This window comes from Syngnathoides biaculeatus, chromosome 16, assembly GCF_019802595.1.
Source record: "Syngnathoides biaculeatus isolate LvHL_M chromosome 16, ASM1980259v1, whole genome shotgun sequence".
Taxonomy (NCBI): domain Eukaryota; kingdom Metazoa; phylum Chordata; class Actinopteri; order Syngnathiformes; family Syngnathidae; genus Syngnathoides; species Syngnathoides biaculeatus.
In genome coordinates, this window is record NC_084655.1 from 12,200,051 (window position 1) to 12,224,751 (window position 24,701).

General features: G+C 40.5%; 1 protein-coding gene, 1 long non-coding RNA gene and 1 pseudogene across 4 annotated transcripts; 2 read left to right on the forward strand and 1 right to left on the reverse strand.

Annotated features, from left to right (window-relative positions):
• Positions 1-782: 782 nt before the first annotated feature.
• Positions 783-24,447, reverse strand: triobpb (TRIO and F-actin binding protein b). Of its 3 annotated transcripts, XM_061846025.1 has the most exons (19): positions 24,314-24,447; positions 21,642-21,928; positions 20,241-20,386; positions 19,344-19,507; positions 16,936-18,934; positions 16,655-16,772; positions 16,077-16,148; positions 9,238-9,294; positions 8,685-8,753; positions 8,483-8,572; positions 8,229-8,338; positions 7,597-8,026; positions 5,532-5,769; positions 4,173-4,284; positions 3,684-3,843; positions 2,586-2,684; positions 2,141-2,227; positions 1,762-1,948; positions 783-1,617 (listed from the first exon to the last, which is right to left on the reverse strand). In XM_061846025.1, exons 1-18 carry the CDS (start codon positions 24,372-24,374, stop codon positions 1,787-1,789), a joined length of 4,461 nt encoding a protein of 1,486 aa, XP_061702009.1. In that variant the 5' UTR covers positions 24,375-24,447; the 3' UTR covers positions 783-1,617; positions 1,762-1,786. The 3 variants fall into 3 exon arrangements, with proteins under 3 accessions (XP_061702009.1, XP_061702010.1, XP_061702011.1); XM_061846026.1 differs by lacking the exons at positions 16,077-16,148; positions 16,655-16,772; positions 16,936-18,934; ... (2 more) ...; positions 21,642-21,928; positions 24,314-24,447 and adding exons at positions 11,215-11,288; positions 12,349-12,715; XM_061846027.1 differs by lacking the exons at positions 16,077-16,148; positions 16,655-16,772; positions 16,936-18,934; ... (2 more) ...; positions 21,642-21,928; positions 24,314-24,447 and adding an exon at positions 12,349-12,714.
• LOC133515175 (5S ribosomal RNA) lies at positions 14,814-14,932 on the forward strand (annotated as a pseudogene).
• Positions 17,916-19,337, forward strand: LOC133514377 (uncharacterized). Its single transcript, XR_009798793.1, has 3 exons — positions 17,916-18,046; positions 18,590-18,724; positions 18,800-19,337. It is a non-coding gene; the product is annotated as an uncharacterized LOC133514377 (long non-coding RNA).
• Positions 24,448-24,701: the final 254 nt, after the last annotated feature.

Sequence of the window (24,701 nt, forward strand, 5' to 3'; positions counted from 1 at the left end):
CGTGTGAGCTTGACTTTTTTTTTCAGTTCTGGTAACACGAAGGAATTTTAATTCGACTTGGTAAGCCAAAAAAGGCTAAGTGCAAAGGAAATACGTTTAACACTGTGACTACCAAGAAACCTTGCATATTACCTCGAGCCCGATTTCCATGACATGTTAACTTTTCCAAAAATACGCTGTAAAGCACTATCATCATAACATAGCAAAAAACTCAGCATTTTTTCCTGATAAAAAACCTTATATTTAAAGTCAATCAGTTTGATATATTTTTGGAAATGAGGACTCGCAATGGGAAAGCACATGCTAAACGCATTGTTCATTTGTCTCTGGGACGTCCTATTTCAGACAGAAAATTTAATCAAATTCAAGTTGCAGAGTTTTGTATGATGAAATTCATCCAAAATTTCACAGAAAATGTGTTTCCTTGCTTATCCACTGATTAAGTTTGGGAAAATATTTACATCGCCTATGAAGGTGAAGCAGTCAACAACAACTGTAAAAAAAAAAAAAAAAAAAAAAAAAAAAAAACTTTGTTCAAGTAAATTAAGCTCATCAGAAAATCAAACATTAAGTGTCAGAGTAAAGTGGCACTGGTAGTGGGGAAAAACATTACAAGGGCACACAACTTATTCTACTCGTGTACTAACTTATATGTGAGGATAAAGACCATACTGGTACATGGATCTAAAGGTGGAATACATGTTCAAATGGCCTTTAATGAAACAGGTCATAAAGGGAAAAAAAATAATGTGCAGGTGAACATAATTTAGACAGAAAGGATATAGCTTTTCTTATTTTATTGATTGCAAAATGTGTATAATTTACAAAATACGAGAAATACAGTATATTAAATATTTTTTTTCTAAAAGGTAGATGTCATTTTATCACAATATATTGTTGTCAACACTCCATATTTGCCGACAAATTGGCTCATTAATGCAATGCTTGTCAATTTTGTTTAGTCCAGTAATGATGAAGACGATGGGGAAAGAATCTTAGGGGTGTTATCGGGTGAAAAGCAATAATGAGCTTTTCCAGTCAAAGAAATTGGAGGAAATTTGGGAGGAGACAAGCCCAGATTCACGTCTAATCATCTTACTAAGAAGGATATTTTGTGTTAATCCCAGTTCTTTTCTGCATCTTTACAGAAAACAACCTAAATTCAGGATTCCTGTTTACAAACAACAACAAAAAAGAGCTTTCATATCAAAGTGTAGTTTTTTTAAAGCTGTACAACATAAAAAAATTGAGATGATAGTAGCTCTGTGTCATTCTGTGTTCTTGAGTTATTAACAGACACAAAACGGTTCCAATGTTTGAGAATTACCTGAAATACTTATAACTACCAAAAATAATTGAGAAACATTCCAGTTTTAAGACAAAATGCACACTCATACATGCTTTTACTCCCTTGAGGCAGAAGCTTCAGTAAGAATGGAAAAGTGCAGTTTATACGTATATCACACATTGTCCAGTGTAATGAACACAGTTTCCAGCTGCTGGATCGGCAGAATGATTGAAACAAAAGGCACGATGATGGTCCCCCCACCTAAAGTGAGACTATTTCCTCTAATTTTATGTATCTTGTGTTCATTCAGTCACATGAAGCAGACACACCTGTAAATACAGCAAACAAGACATTTTGATTAACGTCAAAACTACTGTGTGTGCATATAAAAATGTTTTCTGAAACTTTTTTTTTTTTTTAAATGCCGGTGTTGTCTCCTAACATACAGCAAATACTAAATCTTAAATTCAAACCTTTCACAAAGGATTCTCAGCCGACTCAGTGGTCCATGCTGTTACCCAGCCTTTGGCCCTCCTGCAGAGCGGCCATGGCGAGCCTTAAGTGCTCCTTGAGACTCTGGATCTCCCGCTCACTCCGGCCTTTTATCCCACTCAGCTCCTCATTGATCTCTGCAAAACGCTCACCAGCCAGACGCTTCTCCTGGATTCACACAATATAGGCAGTTGGAAGGGGGGGAAAAAAAGACCACAAGAAACCAGTTATCAAAACAATATACATTGTGTGTGTGTGTGTGTGTATATGTATATATACATGTATATATAGAACAGTACATGTTAAAACTATTATTATACATCATGCCTGCTTAAGAAAGTATGTAATTACACACTGTACCGTGTTAAGGAACTGAAGTTCATTCCTTAGACAGTTGATCTCCTTATGTAAGTACTCAATCTCTTTTTCTTTTACCCTGAGAAGTACCTGGAAGAGAAACAAGTGTGGTTTTCATTTCCTGCCATAAAGTCATGACAGACTAGAGACACGACGGCGCAACTGATGGTTTGATGTTAGGTTGTCTAGCCAATGATAGATTTGAAGATTACTATAATGTCTTAAAATATCTTAGCAGCGAATGAAGGAGAAAGTGAGGTGTGTTGCCAAAGTTGCACATTCAGCAGCTTTCTTGGAGTTTACAACAATCTGCTTACAAAAGACCAAGGTAGTGTTGACAGCTCATACCCATTTAACTTGTGATACAAATATAAAAAAAAACTCATTTGCACATGAGGGGATTTCCTCATTTATTTTTAGTTTTAAAGTTAAGATACAATCACTTCACCTCTAATTCAGAGGGCGTCTTGTTGTTCTCTTTTGAACCCATATCTGTGTTGATGCATCGTATGCGGCTGACCTCCTCTGCCAAACGGTCTTTTAAGTTCTGGAAAAAAATATTTCAACATTAATTTACATGAGACCTTTTCCTTTTTCCAGCCATCCATCCCTTTCTTTGCCGCTTATCCTCACAAGGGTCGCAGGGAGTGCTGGAGCCTATCCCAGCTGTCAACTGGCAGGAGGCAGAGTACACCCTGAACTGGTTGCCAGCCAATCACAGAGCACATAGAGATAGAAAACAAGTCCCACTCACCACCACACCGAGGGACAATTTAGAGTGTCCAATTAATGTTGCATGTTTTTGGGATGTGGGAGGAAAACCCACTCAGGCACGGGGAGAACATGCAAACTCCACACAGGAACCGGAACCTCAGAACTGAGGTCAACGCTTTACTAGCTGAGTCACCATGCCGCCCTTTTTCTTTTTACTATACCCCCCCCCCAAAAAAAAAAAAAATATCAACAAACTTCGTCTGCTGTGATACAAATTTCTTTGACAGTGAATTTTACACTTCATATAACACCTCCATCCACACATCTTCACTACCACTTATTAGGTAGGGTCAGCAGGTCAGTGAGCTGGAGTCCATCCATGTTGACTCAAGGCGAGAAGCAGGGTACACCCAGGATTGGTCACTAACCAATCGCAGGGCACATATTCAATATAGACTAACAACCATTCATGCGCACATTCACACTTACGGACAATTTAGTCTTGAGTCTTTCAAATATGCATATGCATGTTTTTAGAATGAGGGGAAAAAGAAAACCCATTCAAGCAATAACTTTCTACTTAAATTATACTAAAATAAACTCCAACTCTGATGTAGTTCATGCTGCATAAACTATATGATATGGTGAATGAGATCTCACTACCTCAGACTCAATCTGAAGGGGATTTGTTTTCTTGGTCTAGCAAGGGCACCTTAGCAGTAGTAGTATACAATATATACCTATTATTTCAAAATAAAATGCCGTTTTTTTTTTTTAAAGAACTGTATCACTAAGTATACAGTATTTCTTGTATTCCTGTCCAAAAAGTTACCTGGTTCTCTTTCTTGAGCTGCTCCAAGTCTCTCTCCTTTTGACTGAGTTCCCGCTCCCTTTCAGCATTGTTCTGTTCAGCTCGGTTCAGCTCCAGACACTTTTGAGAATAGCGCTCCGATAGCCCCCCTAATTCTCTCTGCAATGCCTGACTCTCGGCCCTGCACATAAAGCGTACGTAAAGTTGTGGTTTATATTAATTACAATTCTGTAGCTTCAGTTCGAGAAGTAACAAAAAGGGAAAACGGATAAAATGAACAGTGAAGCTGGAGCTTAATGTTTCGATGGGTTGTGACATGGACGTTCCTGAAACAACCACAGAGAAGGCATTGTCGGCACCGTGACTACTCAAACAAACCGCAAGAAAATATATCCACAATAGACATTTAAAAACAATTCTTTTTTTTTTTTTTTTTTACATAAATGTGAATAGTAACACGGAATAAATTAATAGATCTGATTTGTACCACAGTGACAAAACATATCTTACTGTTGTAGGATGCGCAAAGTCTGTGGGTCAAGCAATCCACTGCTGAGTCTGTTGACCTTCTCCACCTCTCTCTCCAGCTCTTCTTTGTGTTTTTTCTTGAGCGCCTCCATCACTGAAACAAAAACACGTGATATTCTTGTAACTAGAAGGCACCTGGTCTTCTTCCAAATAAGGTGTGTTTGCGGTTATTGCTGTTAGTTGATGCGAGTGAGGGGAAAAAGTATGTGAACCTTTAAGAATTTAAAAAAAATATCTGCATAAATTGGGCATCAAATGTGTGATATTCATCTAAATCACAAGAATAAAGGGCTAATATTTTTTAATGAAAGTAATGTAAACATTGACAGGACAAGGAGGAAAAAGTAAGGGAACCGTTGGATTTGATTACGAGTTGAGCCTCATTTTGCAGCAATAACCTCAACCAAAGATTTCTTGTATTTTCAGATCAGAAGTACACACAACGCTGAGGATGAATTTTGGACCATTCCTCTTAACAAATCGTTTGCAGTTCTGCAAGATTCCTGGGATGTGTGGTGTGTAGGATTAGTTTAATTTGCAGGCCTTATTCTTGTGATTTAGATGACGTTGAGACGACATCTGATGACCAATCAATGCAGAATTCAAAGGAATCCCAAAGGGTTCATGTACTTCTTTCCACCACTAGCAAGATAGCTTTGGTAAAATATTTACAGCTTGTAAACCCATACCTTGGGTCAGACGCTGTGGTTAAATGAAATCTTTTGCAATGTATAAATGAGCACCATGTCTTTGTCAATCCACGATGGCTTTTCCTTGGGGGCCTTTCTTTTCATATGCGAAAACAATGCAAAATTTCTTTCTTTATTGCTTTGATATTAAACTGCCTGGTCAGTTTGAAAAAAAGAAAACAAAATCAAGACAACTACTCACTAGGGAATTCCAAAAGGTGCGAAACACCATGACCAAATCATTAAGTTGGCAACACTGATTGCGTTTGTTAAATAGTTCTTCTAACAGCCATGCTGTTAGTGCAAGCTATACACCATCAGTTGGCACCAAAGACGGCAAAGTTAAAATAATTGGTTAAATTCCTTTCATTAAACAGGTTGTGAAAGTCGTGAGGGGAAAGAAAAAAATTCTCTCTTGTCACAAGTCCCTAGATCCAAACTGTTTTGAGATGCCCCGTTTTAAAGGATGGCCTGGCTGGGGAAGTTAAGCAGCAAAGTCATACTTCCCTTTTATATGCATTGTGTATAAAAACTGTATTTGCATGAATAGAGCAAAACCATCACACAATATGCCACTATAAATGTTTCAGTACTTGCTATAGTCATCCTTTTTTTTCAAAATTATACACTAATACCATGTAGTCATGCTGACCTCGTGACGTATCTTGAATCTCCTCCAGCAACAGCCTATTTTTCTCCATTTCTAACTCGGCCATCTGGCGCTCGTGCTGTCTCTGCAGCTCCTCCATCGCTTGTCGATGAGCGCGGTCCATGGCAGTCAGGCTGCGGCCGCAGGGACCGTTGGGACCACAGCCACCCGGCAAGCCTCCAACCCCTCCCCTCCCTCCCCCCTGTTGTAGTTGCTCAAGCTGGTGCCTCAGTGACGCCACCTATGGAGCGACAAAGACACAGGTAAAGCCGGCTGAGAGTCAAGGTCTTGACCCAGTCTAAACATGACTGACGTGCTTTGACTTCTTTTTTGTTCCCCTTTAAGTTGATCTTTTTAGATCTTTAGATTATTGGCAAAACTTAAGTGTCTTTTGTCCACCACAATAGTTATAGGTTCCATAGTTTACCAAACTACATTTTCTATTTGGGATGTTAGAATGTCTATGTGGTGCCCCAGTAAACATGCAATATGAATTAAAATCATTGACATTTGTCTGCCAAGGCATGAAAACAGATCATTCCAATTTCTTGAGCTGATCTACTTCACTAGCAAAGATTTACTTTTCCACACACGAACAAGTGGCTCCAAGTTAACAGTTGTGCTCTTACAAGTAATTAAAGTTAGGACTTCTACACAAATGGATCCCATCAGAAGAAAAGGGGCGGTCTTAGCAAAATATGGACAAAGTGGATACAAAACTGGGTCAAAGAGAAATCGCTGTTAAGAGGGGCCTTTTCTGGACACTAATATGAAATTGTACATCTTTTTAAGTTTTAAGGTTTGAATGACAATGGTTGTTTGATTATTTGTGCCCTGCGATTGGCTGGCGACCAGTTCGGGGATTACCCCGCCTCTTGTCCAAAGACATCTGAAATAGGCCCCAGCACACCCATGGCGAGGAAAAACGGTCCAGAAAATGGATGGATGGATAGATGGATGGATGGATGGATGAAGCACAGAATACATGCAAAGAGAGAACAATATGGTACTCAAATGATTAAGATACAGCTCATGACTCTCATTTGTCTTTAGTCTTCATTGGATCCTGAGTTGCCATTTTTGGCTCTCCTTATGCCATCCCACTAGGGCTCCATGCCAGTACACATGATTGCAGTCTTGTGTCTTCTCTTTTGATGCAGACGGCTCCCTGAGATGCTCCCTGCCACATCATTCCTCTGTGCCCAACTGTAGGTCATTGCAATATTACTTTCCTTGTTATCTACTTGTTTGTGCACATATAACTGCTATTCGTTCAAATGAGCAATGTGGGCAAGTTTCAGAACATACTACATCTTTTTCTAATGTTCCATAAGATTTATCCAACATCTTGCATTGCAGTTATTCTAAATAGTGTTGCAGGCATGTTGGCGCCTATCTCGGCTAACTCTGGAAAAGACATGGGGTACACCCTGAACTCGTCGCCAACCAATAACAGGGCTCACATACTGTAGACAATCATTCATTCTTACGTGCAAAGGTAGGGGCAATTTAGTCAATTAACAAACCATTCACAGTTTTAGAATTACAAAGGAATGCCCAGAGAAAAACCACACAGGCACGGGGGGCAACATCCAAAATCCAGAAAGGCGAGGCTGAATTTTAACCCAGGCCCTCCGAACTGAGGCAGTAGTGCTAACCAGTCGGCCCTAAGAATTAATTGAATTAAAATCGTATGATGTTGGAAAGGTTTTCCTTATCTTTTGCATGATTATTAAGCTGTTATGTATGAATATAGTAGCACAGTCTATCATGTGTAGAATGGGAATAAAATCGTGCCAAAGAGAACATGCAGATGCACAGCAGGCAGAAAATGTAGCAGTATTCTCCAAGTCCACTCATCATTTTCTCTCGTCAACAGTTCTATCTAAAAATTTCCAGCTTCAAATAAAACTGCTGAAGCAAATGTAGTACTGAAAGGCCGGTGCCTATTTGAAGTATTAAGAGGCTGAAAGAAGAAAATACTTCATCTGGAAAAAGATGAAGGGTTAATTTGCAATCTTGGATATTTGTTTTGTTTGCAAATTATAAAATTCTCTCCACACACTACCTCCCTCTGCAGCGCCTCATTGGCTGACTGGCTGGAAGGCGATGACGCCACTATTGGTTTCTCCTTTAACGGCATGCGTTCAAACTCTGCCCACTTTTTCTCAATCTCCTCTTCCATGCGTAGTCTCTGATTGACTCCGCTGCTGGTGCCCTTCCGAGACAGCACAGCCTCCCACTGGCTGCACGTGGCGTCTCTTGTCTTGTCTTCCTGCCAATGGCTGTGCTCCCTCTGCTGTCCCTCCCCGATCTCGCTCTGATTGGCCTGGACATGGCTGGACGAAGCAGGAACCGGGGACAGCTCAACATAGTCAAACCTACGTTGAGTGGGAGGAATTTCTGACGAAACATCTCCGTGACGCGATGACGGCCGCCGGGAAGACGGCTGGAGGCGTGAGTGGGAGTTTTCTTTGTCACTACTGCTGTCAGGCAGTCTGGGGGGTATTAAAAAAGGAAAGTATATCAAATTCAAAGCAGCAGTTTGAATTCCTGAAAAGATGAGGCATATTGGACATCAAATATCACACCATTTCACCAATTAGCATAATTTCGCTAGTTGACTATAAAAAAATACAATCTGAATCCAACCTTGAAAACGTTTTTATCTTCTAATAACAAGAACAATGCAGAAATTACTGTGTGATGTCTGGGGAGGTACTGGGCCTGATGCATTTCTTTAAAACCTCAATCCAGTTCCTCCTGATTCCTGCTGTCATGGCAGAAAGTGTAAACATGGCCTCCCGTGTCTGGAGAACGACAGATAGAAAAAAAAAAAAGCTTTAAGAAACCAAGATGTGGCCAAACTGTGATGATTTGGGGAAAAAAGGAAAACACAAAATGTAAAAAAAATAAATAAAAATAAAAAAAATAAAAATCAGTGAAATACTCGCCTGTATCTGAAACCCATAGTTCTTCTCCACATCAAACTCAGAAACCTTGACGCAGGATTTCAGATCAATTTCACCATCCAAATCATCTTTCTGTCCAGAACAACACCCTTTTAGTTATTATTTTACTTTTGTGTTTTATTTTTTTAATAAATAGTATTTGTTTATGCCTGAGAAACCAAAAAGAAAACGGAACTTAACTCACCTCCTCTGCACTGGAGTCTCGATAGTACTTGAGCCCCGCATCGGTTAAAACAAACCAGTGCTTCTTCCACTGAATATGCAGAAAGTATACGGCAGGTATCAAAAGTCAGACAACAAAATAGAAACATAACAGATGCGCTCAAACAGATATTGTGAAGAGGGGGGACTGCCCAGCTAGCCACACTGCTGTTAATTGATTGGTTGCAAGCATTAACAGGAATGGAATAATAAAAATAATGAAAAAAAAAAGATTATAATGCAGAGGGGGTTTATTTGCTTCTTGTCAATACAGAGTATATTATGTTTTGCTCCTCTTTTTTTTTTACTTCATTTGCATGATGACGAGCCTTGTATTATTTATTGTTTTCATTTAGCAGTGTAATTTTATTTTCCCCCCTCAAATTGATTATTTAACATGTATATATATGTTTGCTTATTTTTTCTATTCATTTATATATTGAAATAATTACTTTTTTTTTTTTACTCCAAAATAATACACTGAAAAATATTTTTTAGTCGCAGGAGAATAAAGTACACCATCTGTGGTACTTTACCTCTCCACAGTCGTCCAGTTTTGACATCCACCCCTTCTTGAAGTTTAGGAGATCAGGCTGCAGGGAGGAGAATCACAGTGTCAATTTTGGTAACCTTCACCAGAAAGGTAGAAATGTTGCATTGCATACACAAAGTCTACACACCCCTGTTCAAAAACCAGATTTTTCCAATGCATATTTAAAAAAAAAAAAAAGACCAAAATAAATAATCCAAAAACAAACCAAAAAAAAAAAAACCCTATAACCTGTACAATTTAAGTGAAATTTTCACAGCATTTTTCTGATGAAACCACGACTGACCTTATTGACCTAATTTCCAAACGCTATGTTTATTTTTACACCTCCATCATGACAACATTTTGAAAGATCACATTTTTTTAGCTCTAAAAGTTATAGGTCACATTAACAGTGGAAAATATTTTGAAATTATTTTGACTTGGTCTGTCATTTATTTTATAACACAAAAACCTCAGGTTTGAATAAAGGGTGTGTAGATTTTTTTTTATATCCACTGCATGTAACACGATCATGGTTTAGTATTGCAAAACAAAGTTACACACTCAGAGGTGTAAAAAATAATCGCAATGTTTGCCCCTCAAGGGCATTAGTATCTGTATCAGAAAACCCCATTAAAAAAAATGAGATTTAGTTTTAAGAGGGCAAGAGTGTCTTGTCCTAAATGTGTAATCCGGTGACATAAGATTATTTACAAACTAGCCTCTGACCAATTTCCAATAGTCAGCATTATTTCTGCTTTTAAAACCATAGGAAACATGTAGGAGTTCATAGGGAGGTTTTTGTGAGTCCTTGATTAAGATTAGACCTTCTTTTGCAACACTGTTCTCACTTTTGCTTGTCACTGACACCACCACTGCTATTCTTTAATTTCCTTCATATTAATTCTCCAATGTCACTTGTACAATTCGGTGGGCTCAAAATTTATAGAGAAAATGCCTGTATAGTCACGTAAAGGTTTCAACTGCTGATCAAAGGATTAATCCTTCAAGTGTTTCTTTCGCCTTTTGTGGCTTTTCTACCAAACATTTACAAACAAAAAGAAGCAGCAGACTCAACAAGGGCTGATGAAAGAATCACAAAAAGAGATGACAACTGTACGTCAGCCGTTGGTGAAGTAAGCAGAAATTCCAACAACAAGACTGTGCAGTGTCACAACAGTTTTGTTCAGCTTTTTCCATCTTGTAAGAATAGAATAACGTTAAAAAGGGGATGTTGAAAAAAAATTGGATGTTAATCGGTAATCACGTTCAAAATACGCCAAGATTGTCCATTTATGTTGAGTATTTTGTGGTATTGACATTTTAGTACGTAATCGTCAGCGATTGGAAGTTCAATTAAATCGTGGACCGCCCTTACGTATTCACAACACTCCGAAAAAGTCTCGTCACATTTTAAATATTTTAAAAAAGAAAAATTTATTACCGGCAATTTATTTCCCCAGTGCTAATGAAAGGGATTTAGGCAAATGCCAATCTTTATTAACAAAAGTCAACTTCTCCACTTCTAAATTGGTATTATTTTATATTCAAAATTGCATTTTTTATGAAAGCAATAACATTGTCAGTGGAACTATTGGGTTATTCAAATATGCCACACAGGGACAATAACAGCAACATTTTTCTGGATTCTAATTGGTCGGACCATAGTCCTTTCATTTTTTTGTAACGTTTTAAGATAAAAAAATGATGCTGAACTGCTCTAAATGATGTCCCTGTATGGGCCACAGGTGCATGCCAAGTGTAGAATTGACGGTTTGTATAATTGCAATGTCATAGTGTCATTTATTGAAAAGGTGGATTACTTCAAGCAAATCTCCTTTGAAAGCCCAAGTACCAAATACACAGCCTTCCACTGTGCTATGTATCCAGTTGAATGGAAAGGTATGTGAACCCTATGGTATTTCTGTAATCTCTCCATAAATTGGTCATTAAATGTGGTCTAATCTTCATCTAAATCTACCTTGAACTGCAACAGTTTTGTCAAGGCGATTGGTCCAAAAGCCATCCTGATCGTTGAGCACGTCTGATCTGCAACTATAGATAAGGCTTGGTTGAGGTTATTGCTGCCCAAAGAGGGTCAACAAGTTATTATTTCCAAGGGTTCACTTCATTTTTCCTCGTGTACTGTATATGCTCATTGTTTTCAATAAATATATGAAAACATACATTAGTTTGTGTGGTGTTTAGGCTGACCGTTTATTCTTGTGATTTAGAATATGATCAGACAACATTTGATCACCCATTAGGCAGAAATCTAAGGGTTCGTGCACTTTTTTTTTTAATACAAAATGAAACATATTTTACTTTCTGACACTAACAAATGGGTGAACTTGCAATTTGAGTATTAAGAGGAACTTGGGTATCATGTGATGATGCCTACCAAAGGGGTCGTGTCGAGGGCAAAGCAAAAGTCAAATAAATATACATTTTTCATGTCGGTTGCCATTCCCATCCCTTATCTCTTGGTCAGGTCAAAGAAGGGGAGGAGAGGGTCAACAAGTTTACTGATTCTTTTCTCTCTTTTCTGTCATGTCAAGTGAATCTGGTGTGAGTGATCATAGTTCTGCAGGACGGATTATTACGAACAAGACAAGTAGGAGTGATTAGGTGTGCTTACTTGTTAATAGCTTGCATATTATAGAATGTATAATTACATCGTTATTTTTTCTGATTGCGCCAATGTCACGACTATGCCTGCCGCAAACGATATCATAAAGCCTTTGACAGCATTTTACTGTAGACAACACATACTACAGCAACAGCACACTTTTTTTTAGAGCCTACAAGTACAAGAAAAAAAGTAGAAAAACCGAGATGGGAAGTGTACAAAACAACATGGTGTCCAAACTTTGAACACTTGAAAGCGTAAATAGGATTAAATCTGACAACTAAAACACACCCTTAAAGTGTCCAGGACAGGCAAATTAAAAGGTATGTCATTGCACGTAGCTGGAAAATACAGAGAAAAAGATTAAAGCATTCGGCAATGAAATAGACTTTTAAACAAAAGGTTCCATTATCAACAACGTGTATCTTTGAGGAAGGAAGAGGGGAAAGACGTTGCTTTGAAAAAAGGGGGAAAAAAACGACTTACCGTCATGATAAGACGATCCGGGTAGGAAGGGGGTTAAAGAGAAATCAAAGTACCATTAACTCATAAAAACACACACATGTATATTAGAACTCTCCGTTCGACTTAACTATCCGTCACTAAACTAGTACAAGTTTCTTGTACAATATCGACGTTAAGCGACTTCCGATAAAACCGCGCCATTCACACTCCCAGCAAGCGGAACGTTCGACATTGGCAAGCAGGAAGTGAACTTCGCTAAAGTAAACCCCGAGAATTTTGACGCAAATGCGGCTAAAATGGTTAAAATGTGCAGCGTGCACATCGACGCTGGCGACACCACTCGTACTTTTTTTTCTACTTGTGGTTCATTTCCTGGGCGGCTCCGCTCGACTCTTTGAAGAGAACCCAACTTTCAAACTCGGGTTTACTGGACATAAACGCCCCATTTGGCGAATTGATACGTTGCTGCTATACGTCCACGAGTCAACCATGTTGGATGTGGCATGTGTATGTACGCAGAAAGTAAAATGAATTCAAAAGACCACAACCTACTGAATGCAGAGTTATTTCCTCTCAATCACTCACTATCCACACTACTATACACCGATTTGCACTAATTGCACTCTTGACTCTCATTTTTACTCTCCTATCTGAAATCTCTCTCAATGCTTCGCTCTATTATTCTTTCAACCCAACCAGTCAAGTCAGATGGTCACTCCAGTGAGTTTTCTAAGTCCATCACCATATGTACTGACGCAGGGTTCAGCAGGCCCTCTTAACATTTGAGGAGTGTTGTTGTAGACCTGCCCCACATGTAAAGTGCCTTGAGAAAATCCCGAGTGATTTGACTAACCGGCAACCAGTTCAGGGTGTAGTCTGCCTTTCGTCCAAAGTTAGCTGAGATAGGCTCCAGCACTCCCACGACCCATGTGAGGATAAGCAGCTTGGAAAACGGAAGGATGGATTTGAGGCAGTTTAAATCCAATTGATCTGAATTAATCTGGGCAGCACAATGGTCAAACTTAGTTATCATATCCATATCACAGTTCTGAGAGGATGGGTTCAAATTCGGGCTGAGGCCTGCTGCATGCAGTGCAGGTTTTCTCTGGGTACTCAATTTTCCTCCCACATTTTCCAGAGGTTTTAATGTGAGTATGTGCCTTGCGATTGGCTGGCAACCAGTTGAGGGTGTACCCCACCTCTTGCCTTTTCAGATTGGACAGGTTCTTGAGACTCTGAGGATGAGATCCATCCATTTTCTTTGCCACTTATCCTCACAAGGGTCGCGGGAGTGCTGGAGCCTATCCCAGCTGTCAACGGGCAGGAGGCAGGGTACACCCTGAACTGGTTGCCAGCCAATCGCAGGGCACGTCGAGACAAACAGCCGCACTCACAATCACACCTAGGGGCATTTTAGAGTATCCAATTAATGTTGCAAGTTTTTCGGATGTGAAGGAAACCGGAGTGCCCGGAGAAAAACCACGCAGGCACGGGGAGAACATGCAAGCTCCACGCAGTCGGGGCCGGGATTGAACCCTGGACCTCAGAATTGTGAGGCCAACACTTTACAGCTGAGCCACCGTGCCACCTGAGGATAAGAAATGCAAAAAAAAATTTTTTAAATGCATCGTTAACATGAAGTTATCTGAAGAGTGATAACTACGCCACTACGTATTAGTGGTGTGGAACGTTACCCAATTTCAATTAATTGACCTGAAACTGTATTTATTAAAAGAATGTATCTTTCTTCATCTGTCAATGCCAGCGACGTATAGCGACAGGAAGAAAAATGAAATAGTCTTTCAATGGATAGCAGATAGTAGAGTTAAAATGTGAATTCCCCTGGTGGCCTACAACACACAAAGTTGTGGCTTCCTCCGAGTATGGTGTTCAACTAAACAGGCCTAGATTTGACACATAATGCCATTTGTGAGGACAATGTTACTAGATTGTCATTATGTCTGTGCACACACGTTTAAACATTTTGTGTGGTGGTGTGCCATCATTTTATTTAAAATATGTCCCTTGGATCAAAAATGGTTGGGAAAGACCACGTTGTACTGTATGTTTTCATGGGTGTTCACAGCTACCATGTAACACTGTTACTGTGAAGGGACATACTAGTCTCTCTACAATAATCTGAAATGTTGATGTCACCGTTTTTTTTAATAAAGAGCACTAACTTGAAACCCATTTTGAATAACTGTTGATATAGTCAGTGAGTTACAAAAATGTAATTACTAAAAATGGAATCATTAGAGATGGAGCAGCAGAAAAGTCTCTCTCAGTACTGCAGATATTTTGGGAAACATAGTATGAGAAAAGTTTGCTAAACAACTAGGAGCAATCGGAGTAGTTATTTTGGGACAATGTAGGTAACAATTTCCCTTCTTTTTTTTTTTTTTTTTTTAAATCAGTTAAGGAAATACTTGTTTGGAAGCAAGATCTGCAGCGGAAATTTACTGCATTATGCACAGACAAGATTTTCTTACGGCCATGCTACCCTGAGAACGCCCGATCCTGTCAGATCTCTGAAGCTAAGTGGGTTTGGCCCTGGTTAGTACTTGGATGGAAGACCACCTGGGAATACCAGGTGCTCTAAGCTTCTCTCCCCAGCTGAATGCAGAGGGGTTGCGTCGGGAAGGGTATCCGGCGTAAGACTGTGCCAAACACATGTGCATTTATCTGAGATGACACGCTGCGGCGACCCCTAACGGGACAAGCCGAAAAAAGAAGATGCACAGACAAGATTTCATTGTGTTCGCCACAAAATCTGAAAATTCGCCTTGCAAAATTATGCTATAACAGACGAATAGAATTAAAAGTATTGTTTTTTTCAGGTCTTCATCCAATTAGATCTGCATTTCACGATAAAACGCTGGTTAACATGAATGTGGCATCTTCACAAACGGCTCCACATCGTCACATCCAATATGGCGGGAGGTTGAACATACAATTCAGTGTTCCACGGTTCATTTACGTACACATATCTATGATCAGCACCACCCACATCCGGCCAACCAATTTTAGTTGCTGCTGGTTTTACTTGACGCAGCCAAGGAATTTCAACACATGCCCCTGCCAGCACAACCGAAAGTGACAAAGCTCACTCTGCAGCAATGCCAACAGGCAGGACAGTTGAGAGTCTGCACGATATCTTGACCCTCCAGATGTTACGTCCATAAAGGTTAAACAATAATAAACACGATTTGTAAACACCTGGCAAGATGCCATCTGGTACGGCAATTGTATAACAAAGGTAATGTTTATTACTGTATATGAGTAGACTTTACTATACAGAACCATGGGTATGTGACACTAGTTGAGAAGCAGTTTATGTTGAATTAATGTTACAAATGGGTTTTAATTTATCAACTGAGAAAATGAAAGAAATGGAAAGTCCCTTTTACTGGCTCTATTACTGTTCTTATTTTATTTTTTATTTATTTGATTTGATTATTATTATATTTTATTACTTTTCCGCACTATAAGGCGGACCACATTATAAGGTGCACCTTCAATGACTGGCCCATTTTAAAACCTTTTCATATAAAAGCCGCACCACATTATAAGGCGCATAGAATAGAAGCTACAGTAGAGGTTGGGGTTACATTATGCATCCATTAGATGGGCTGCGCTAAAGGCTCACTATCGATCCATATACAAGGCACACCTGATTATAGGGCGCACTGTCAGCTTTTGAGAAATTAAAGGCTCTTATAGTGCGGAAAATACGGTACATACAGTACCTGCATCGGCTCTGATCTGTGATGAGGATCTCTCCAGGAACTGCTCTCATCTCCTGTGGGACTGCAAGACCTCTAAAAAGGAAGAGTAACCAATTGTTAGGAATATCATCAATATTTATCTACTGTATGTACATATTTGCTGTGGAGGGAGTCTCAGTGTCACTTCAAGTGTCCAAATACACCACAAAAAATACTTGGATATGTTTTGGACATTGCTATACAAAGAGAGTCAGCAGTGGGTCAGAAACGTTGCTGAATATATCAAGAAAGTCACCTAGTTGGCAACGTTAAGTTAAGTTAAGCTCTAAAACTGGTCAGCATGGTAACAAAAGTGTTTGCATGAGTGTACGCGGCATTTGCATGAATGAGAAAGAGCTGCTCCCCGAAAGGGTTCGATTTGATTCGGTGTGTGCCAAGTGGATCTCAAATGTGCTGCAATTCTGTCTTTTATGCATTTTGAGTGAAAAAGTTTAAGACATCTGGCAACGCTTTACAATTGTGAAAAAATGCATCATCTCGTTTGGATGAATGAATTAATGGATGTGAAAAGAGAGACTTATTATTATCTCTGAGCCTACCTGCAACGAGGAGGAGGAGTGAGCGCGAGCTAGATACCCACTGCTGCCGTAGTGGAGTTCCCTTTCGGTTTCCCGTGTGTCCTCCCACTCTCTGGAGGGATGCTTGCTCAGGGAGTGGCTGACACAGCACAATAGAGCCAAGTTTCAGAAGTGATCAATGACATGTCCTGAAGAAGCTAATGTAACCAATGTGTCCTTGTAATGTCCTTCAATTGTGATTATTGGAAACACTTGCATCTTATCTCACACTGAAATGGTGTCGGCATTAAAACAACGCTAACCTGGCTGGTTTGAAGAGTTCCTGTCTACGGGAGCGCTGGGGATTCTGAGGTCTTTCTATGTGGCTATGGTCATCCATCTGATGGATCTTTTTGACCTTGGGCAGATCAGCCACCACGGCATATGCCTCGTTGCTTCTTCCAGTGGATGCCACAGACTCTGAGGAATCCATGGAGCTCTCCAATAAGGTATGATGTTGCATTTTTGTCCGAGGTGTAGGTGAAGGGCTCCGGCGAGCATGATGAGGTCTCCTGTCATTAGGGCAGGTGTAGCGATCTTCGAGGACGTATCTTCCAACCTTAGATCTCGCACCACCCGGGCTTCTTGGAGTTTGCAAGGTGACGGAAGCTTTTCTGTTTACTATTACATTCTGCACGGTGGGAGAAGCAGCGCGGGATAGAGAGGAGCTGGGCAGGGAATGTGTTGATCCCCGCCACGAGCATTTCGAACGATTAGGGGCGGATTTTGAGTCAGTGTAATTGCTTTTTCTCTGATTGGTGGCCTTTCTAAGGATGGAGTAGCCTGCAGGATCATTGGTAGCGTTTCTTGACGGAGAAGAATTGCGGCTATTGTGATTGTTGAATTTTATAGAGCTGCTAAGTTCCTTTTTGTGAAATGATGTTTGATGGGGTGCACTTTGGCTTGGACTTGATGGCAACGAGCTACGGCTGTCACTATTTTTAACTTCGGACTTGCGCAGTATAGACTGAGCGGGGGGTTCATAACCCCGGCCTGAAGGAGAGGAATTGCGACATTCATGACTATTAAATGACGTACTGCTGGCTGTTTTTCGAAGTGAATACTGACCAGCAGTTTTACAGGATCTTCTTTCAGAACAGCTGTCAAGGCCTCGACTCCGACTGACAGTATTGAATTCTGTCTTGTGAAGTTTCGGCTGACTTAGTACGCTATAACAATGTCCGGTTGTGGGGCCACTAGGATTTTCATGATCTGGGCTATTAAGTCTATTTCGTAGAAGAGCCTGACTTTCAATGTCATAGCCTTCTCTTATTGGGGACCCGCACCGTCCATGATGATTTCTCCCGTCCAGCGATGTAAATGATTCTGACTTACGAAGGACAGATTGGCCCGATGATCCGTGCATTGTTGTTGGTGAGGACCCATGAATTTCATAGTGACTCTCAGAAGGCCTATATGATGGAAAGGTTGTATGACTGTTGAATCTGTCTAATGATCTGATAGTATTTTCAGTTTTGCGGTGCAATGCTTTGCCAGGAGATGAGGTCCTGCTTTCAATACTCAGACCCCTGTGGGACTCGCCTACTTCTGTTTTTTGTACGGCACTCCCAAAATGACAGACCCTATTGTATTGGGATTTGACTGAATTAGAAAGAGTTTTAAGTTTTCTTGGAAAAGTTCCAAAGTCTATACGTTGTCCATATGATCCCTGCATAGAGGCTCTTAATTGTGGATCGATACCTTGAGATCGCCCTCTGCCATCGATGGTATTCCCTCTGATGGGAGAAGGAAAGTCACTACCCCACAGTCGAGTGCTTCCAAGTGTCGGGGAGGAAGAACGAGATTGTAGAACTGAGCCATGCAGTGATGAATCAAAGCGCCCAAATTGTTTGTAGGAAGAATTAAAAGAAGCATTTCCTCTGCCGTACGAATTGATGAAACCTTTTCGCTCCACAGAGACCAGCGACTCAGCTATTTTGAAGGGAGTTGGACTTGGGGAACGAGCGCCAACCTGTGCTTCCACCTCAAGAGCAATGTCATAAGGGTCAGGAGGAGGGATTTCCACAGGCAGCTCTTTATCCAGAACCTCAGGTACCTGCCTCTCGGATGCCAGCCCAAGATTGGGATTTCTGAAGGGGATGGTATCTTTGGGCTCAATGTTTTTAGGACTAAAGATTGGATGCCCTCTCTCCAAATGACGAAAAGGCGCCTGTGGACTTTTATCCCGGGAAGCACGGGTACCTGCTACCCTGCCCAGAGAGAAGTAGCCGCTTTCCCGTTTTTCTCTATCTTCTTTAAACCCTGGAGGAAAATTGAAGACATTGTGACAAAAATAGAACTAAGACAAAAAACCCTAACCCTTTCCTGACACAAACCAAGCTGTATAGTATTATATTACTGTTGATTATTGTAGGACACCTCAGGTGGTGGCATCACGCGTATTGCCCGGTAAACAACACCTTTGGCTGTAACTGGATATACAGTAGAATGGTAAAGTGCAGTAAGTCATAGGTTCACGGAAGGATCATATTTGGAACTGGACATTCTTAAATGAAAAACTCTTGTCGGTGAGGCTGTGTTCAATCCAGTGTCAGGGGGTGCCCATTTGGTAACTGGGCCTTGAGAGAATGTTCATGGAGTAAATTAGAATTTAGTGTGTTCTGGAAGCCAAGAGCGAAGGTTTTACTGGCCCCGATCAATTATGTCTAACCTAAGCGGCTATTGAAGCTGTCTCTGCTGTGAGCTTCATCCATCCAGGCCCGAGGGGTCGGTCGGTGAGGTGGCAGGTCAAGTCGAGTCATTCTCTGGGGTGTGTATTCGTCCTCTGCACTGCCTGAACCACTGAGCTCCTGGTACTCACTCGGGTCAAGACAGCTGCTTGGTAGAAGAGATGAAATGGAAATAAAATAATAAGTAAAGCGAAAACACAGTCAAATTAAGCCAATGAGGTGAAAAAAGCAATAAAAAGTATAACTGATAAGACAAAAAAGACAGAATTAACATTTCAAAATAGTGTTTTCCTCAATGTCAATATCCCACAGCTCTGATACAGAACCTTGTAAAGCAAACATATTAGTGCTACGTGTACAGTAAATACAGCTGTCTGTCACTCATGGGATATAAAAGCCAAACATTTGATTCTTATCTATCTTGCTGTACCTGTCATACACATTTTTTTCAGTCTTCTTATTAGAATAAAAGATGGTAACGCACGCAAACTAACTAGTTATAAAATGCTGCAAGAAGGTAATTTTTGTATATTAACCTTCCAATTATATTATTATAAAGTCTGTTAATGTCTGACCATGTTACAATATTTTTAATTGTCACGTGCCGGCACATGGTAATGTTTGATATAACAAAAGCTGCAGTAAAAAGGTGGAAATAGATTACATTCATACTAAAATTTTGTGATGGGTTTAAACTTTTCCTTTGCTAATTACTGTGTACATTATTCGTTGACATTATCATAACTATCACAGATGACCATAACAAAAGTACAACTTGACTTTATACCATTATAACTCAAAAAATAAATAAAAAATTCAGAAGTGAGACGCTGAACGTTATGATTTGTATTAATTGACAATCCAGTTAGTAGCCCTACCTGTCAGTGCTGCTGTTGTCGTATGTGTCCCCGATGTAAAGCTCGCAGTCTGGACTCAAAATACACAAAAAGCCCTCCTCCTGACCCGGAGACCCTCGAGTGACGTCACAGTAGCTGCTCACCACCGACAAATGCTCCGAATCCTCCTGATAGGACGATCAACACGGATCAATCACAACCTCCAGCCCACGGCAGTACCACGGACGTGGCTCACAGAGGAAGAGGAACCACCACTTTGTCTCCAAATAAGAAGTTTAAACTCACTGAATATACAACATATTTTGTTATTCCAATTCATATGCATTATATGAAAATTGTCTGACTTGCTCTCCCCCCTTTCAACACTCCCACCTCTGACACTCAAGTGCAGTCTGCTGTTCGATTAGGGTTACACTTTTGTAATTTGACTAAGCTCCAGGCCCTTATCATTAATTATTTACACATTTCTTACCACAAACTCCTGGTTTATAACTTGGTCCTGTCCTAGTAATAAATTGAATTTAATTATGACTTTGGCACTTGTGGAATGTCACAAAATGATCCTAAATTATTCCAAGTGTACAGAAACAGATCTCGGAGAACACGCGCATACATTCAGCACCCTCAAAATTAGGGAGACCTTTGCAATAGACCGTAAAAAGATGCAATTCGAAAGCCACAGTCGTTGTGTATAAAAATGTATACATATTGAATGACGCCGTTAAATATATTATCAAGCAAGGTTACATTTTTATTGTTCTTTTAAATTGGAGTGTTCTAGAACTTCCTTTTCCCCTCTCACTTGACTAAAGAACAGAGGTCAGTTTACCAAAATACATAATGAAATCTGATTATCAGATTAAAATAAACTATTTTGTGTATGAAGTTTGTTTTGGATCTCATTAATTCAGGTGGACTTAATGAAGTGGCAAGTAAAGATATACACAGTTGTTTTTTTTTTCTTCTTTTGTAGATTTTTTTTGCCCAGTTGCTAATATTAAATATAATTCCCAATAGGCCAGAAAATGATCCAACTTTATTTTTAATTTGTTTACCCCTTTGCTCCTTATTATTACATCTTAAAATCCTTTTTTGACCTCCACAATTTAGTCATTTGATCAAATGTGTTCAGGATTCAAAGTCAAAACTGTAAAGTGAGATACGATGCAGTTTAGGTTTTTTTTCTCCCCCCATTTAAAAAATAAAATGTCAGATTTTTAGAGCAACCGGTTCAATACTCCCGGTTGACCTTTAATCTTATGTTTTGGACCTTTACAGTTGACTTCAATGCTTTCCTCTTCCCATTCGTTTTAACGGTCAATTAACCCCATTGCTCACCACAAATTTTGCATGTGGTTTTTCTTCACCATTTTTCTTGCCATCTCCAGCTTAGTCATCTACCTTCCTGTATGCCCTTCTCACCTTACTGGTGCTGGTGTCCCTTTCCTCTGACTGCGAAGGGATCGGCGGGAGAGTTCCATTGCATGGTCCCGTCCCACATTTAGCCCCGGCGACAGAGTCAGCGTTGGATTTCGGCTGCGGCCCCGCCTCGGTGTCACGGTGAAGGTGCCTCTGACGCAGGCAGCTGTGGCAGCGGGAGGGGTCGAAGATGTTGGGTTGGAACTCGGGGCACACAGTCTCGTCATCAGCGAGAGGCATGACGATGGTGGAATGTGAATTGTCGTAGTCATTCGATGCTGCGCTGAAAACTAAGAAACAAGAGCACGAGAGGAGTCACAAAAAAAAAAAAAAAAAATCATACAGTAGATTTACGGGTAAATGATGGTAGGATGGTGGTGATAGGGAAATAAAGTCTACACACTCCTGTTCATATATCAAACATATCATATCAAACAAAACTATTCTAAATCATTACATCCCCCCACCATTATTGTGAAAATAACATGTACTGTTTGATTAGGGGAAAAAAAGGTAGAAGAGGAAGTAAAGATAACTGCGGTAATGTGGTAGCACAAATGAGGACACCTTTAACTTGGATGGGTTCAGAATTACAATAACGAATCACAGTCTCACTTCTCTTAAATGGAAGTCAGTAAATGGCTGCCGCTATTTAAATTGTCTCCTCCTAACCCAAAAATAGAGTTAAACTCGTCTCATCAGGGCAGCATGGTGTCTCAGCTGGAAAGCGTTGGCCTCACAGTTCTGAGGACCCGGGTTCGATCCCAGACCTGCCTGTGTGGAGTTTGCATGTTCTCCCCGTGGCTGGGTGAGTTTTCTCCGGGCACTCCGTTTTCCTCCCATATCCCAAAAACGTGCAACATTAATTGGACACTCTAAATTGCCCATAGGTGTGATTGTGAGTGCGGCTGTTTGTCTCAATGTGCCCTGCGATTGGCTGGCAAACAGTTCAAGGTGTACCCCACCTCCTTCCATTGACAGGTGGGATAGGCTCAGGAAGTCCCCGCGACCCTTGTGAGGATAAGGAGCAAAGAAAATGGATGGTCTCGAGATTTTTTTCCCCCCTTACATTCTTCCTCTGCTCTGAAGGTCTTAGTAGACTTTTCTCACCCCACAACATTGTATGAGTTTCAAGTGACATTAATGGTGGCAAAAGTTTTGAAATGTTTCATCTTCGTCTCCATTTTTTAAACATATAACAGTAGCATTTGAAAAGGCACATGTAGACTTTTTATAATAACTTTATTTTACTTTTGAAAAAACATATGGTACACCACCGGACAAAAAAAAAGTAATACTGCAATAAATACGATCTCGTCTGAATTTGTGAAATGTGGACTTGTTGAATGCAAAGCCATTACTGTACTCTGTTGTATGAATGGCAATTGTATACCCAGGTCAACTGTATCATCTGCCATCTAGTGAAAGAGCATTTAATTCTTCTCCTGGTCATTATACTTCACTGGCATAGATGATGAACAAAGACCTTTTTTTTGGTGTAAATAAACCTTTTGGACTATTTAAGTGAAATTGGAAACAAAAAGTCCCTTGGGATAATGACGTGGAAAATAGACAGCCGTGATTTGGGGCCTTTCTCAAATCAATTCTTCAAAATGTCAAATAAAGAATTGCCCTTAATTGTGAACACATTTATTCCAGCAGTTTCAAACTCCTCCTACTCCTTGGTTTAGCACGACAGCCTTCTCATCAGACAGGTACTGTTAGGTGCACAGGGCACGATGAGCAGAAACGTTGTCAAGGTAACACAGCCACCGGTCGTCATGCCAAAACTATCAAACGGCACAGGAATTCTTTGTAGATGGTAAACGTCTGGCCCATATTACAGGGAACATTTTTTGCTTGGGATTGAAATATTTCCTTTAAGACTCCAGTCATAGAACATTTTCTGACAGACCTTTTATAATCTTCTCATCATGTTATATATACACACACACAACCACTGAGTGCATTTGATTGAGTGTCTACAGTATCTATGACAACAAATCAAATTTGAAAGCAGAAGTCATGGAAAAATAGCGAGAAGACAGCTATTTCTGACCCGCTTATCCTCACAAGGGTCGCGGGGAGTGCTGGAGCCCATCCCAGCTGTCAACAGGTAGGAGGCGAGGTACACCCTGAACTGGTTGCCAGTCGCAGGACACAGAGACAAACAGCCGCACTCACAATCACACCTAGGGGAATTTAAAGTGTCAAAGTAATGTTGCATGTTTTTGGGATGTGGGAAGAAACCGGAGTGCCCGGAGAAAACCCCCGCAGGTACAGGGAGAACAAGCAAACTCCACAGAGGCGGGTACAGGATTGAACCCGGGACCTCAGAACTGTGAGGCCAGCGCTTTCCAGCTGATCCACCGTGCTGCCCTGGGTGAAAATAAATGCTTGTAAAACTGGTTAAAAATAATAATTGCAATTTTTCTTGAACAGATTTTTTACAAAATAAAAAGAACAAACAATTTAGCCAGAACCATGAAAGAACCACTTTTTAGATATTCATTTTCTGCTTTAGCGGGCCGCATTTGATGTTTTACCAGTCCGGATCCAGAGTCCAGACACAAAAGTTTGACAACTGTGGTCGAGCCTAACTCGCAAATGATTAATCAAGTGGTCTTGTCAATACATTAACACTGTAATAGCATTTTTGAGAAAATGATAATTACCTTTCAAGGGAAGCTTCTTGTTGCCTGGGTAGAAGTGGCCATCGGCCCCCAGCAGACACATGGCTCATCCTCATGGTCTCAAAATCCTCGTGCTGCGCAAGCTTCCTATTGGCTGAGAAGACAAAGAGTGAAACAGAAGCATCCATGACAAGCGCCACGGCTCAATATTAGCAAGCGTGAGGCTCAGTGGTCTGCCCGAGAGACGGTTGCCCGCCAATCCCCCTTGTATTAAATATCATGGCTTTAGAAAGCGAAGTGAAACGCTTGTGCTGGTGCCAGCTGGCACATGCTGGCTCAGGTTAGCGTAAATAAATTAACACAAGTCAAGAGAGGGGGCCGAACATACATTAAACACACTTGCAGACTATGGATCGCTATTGAGGAGAAA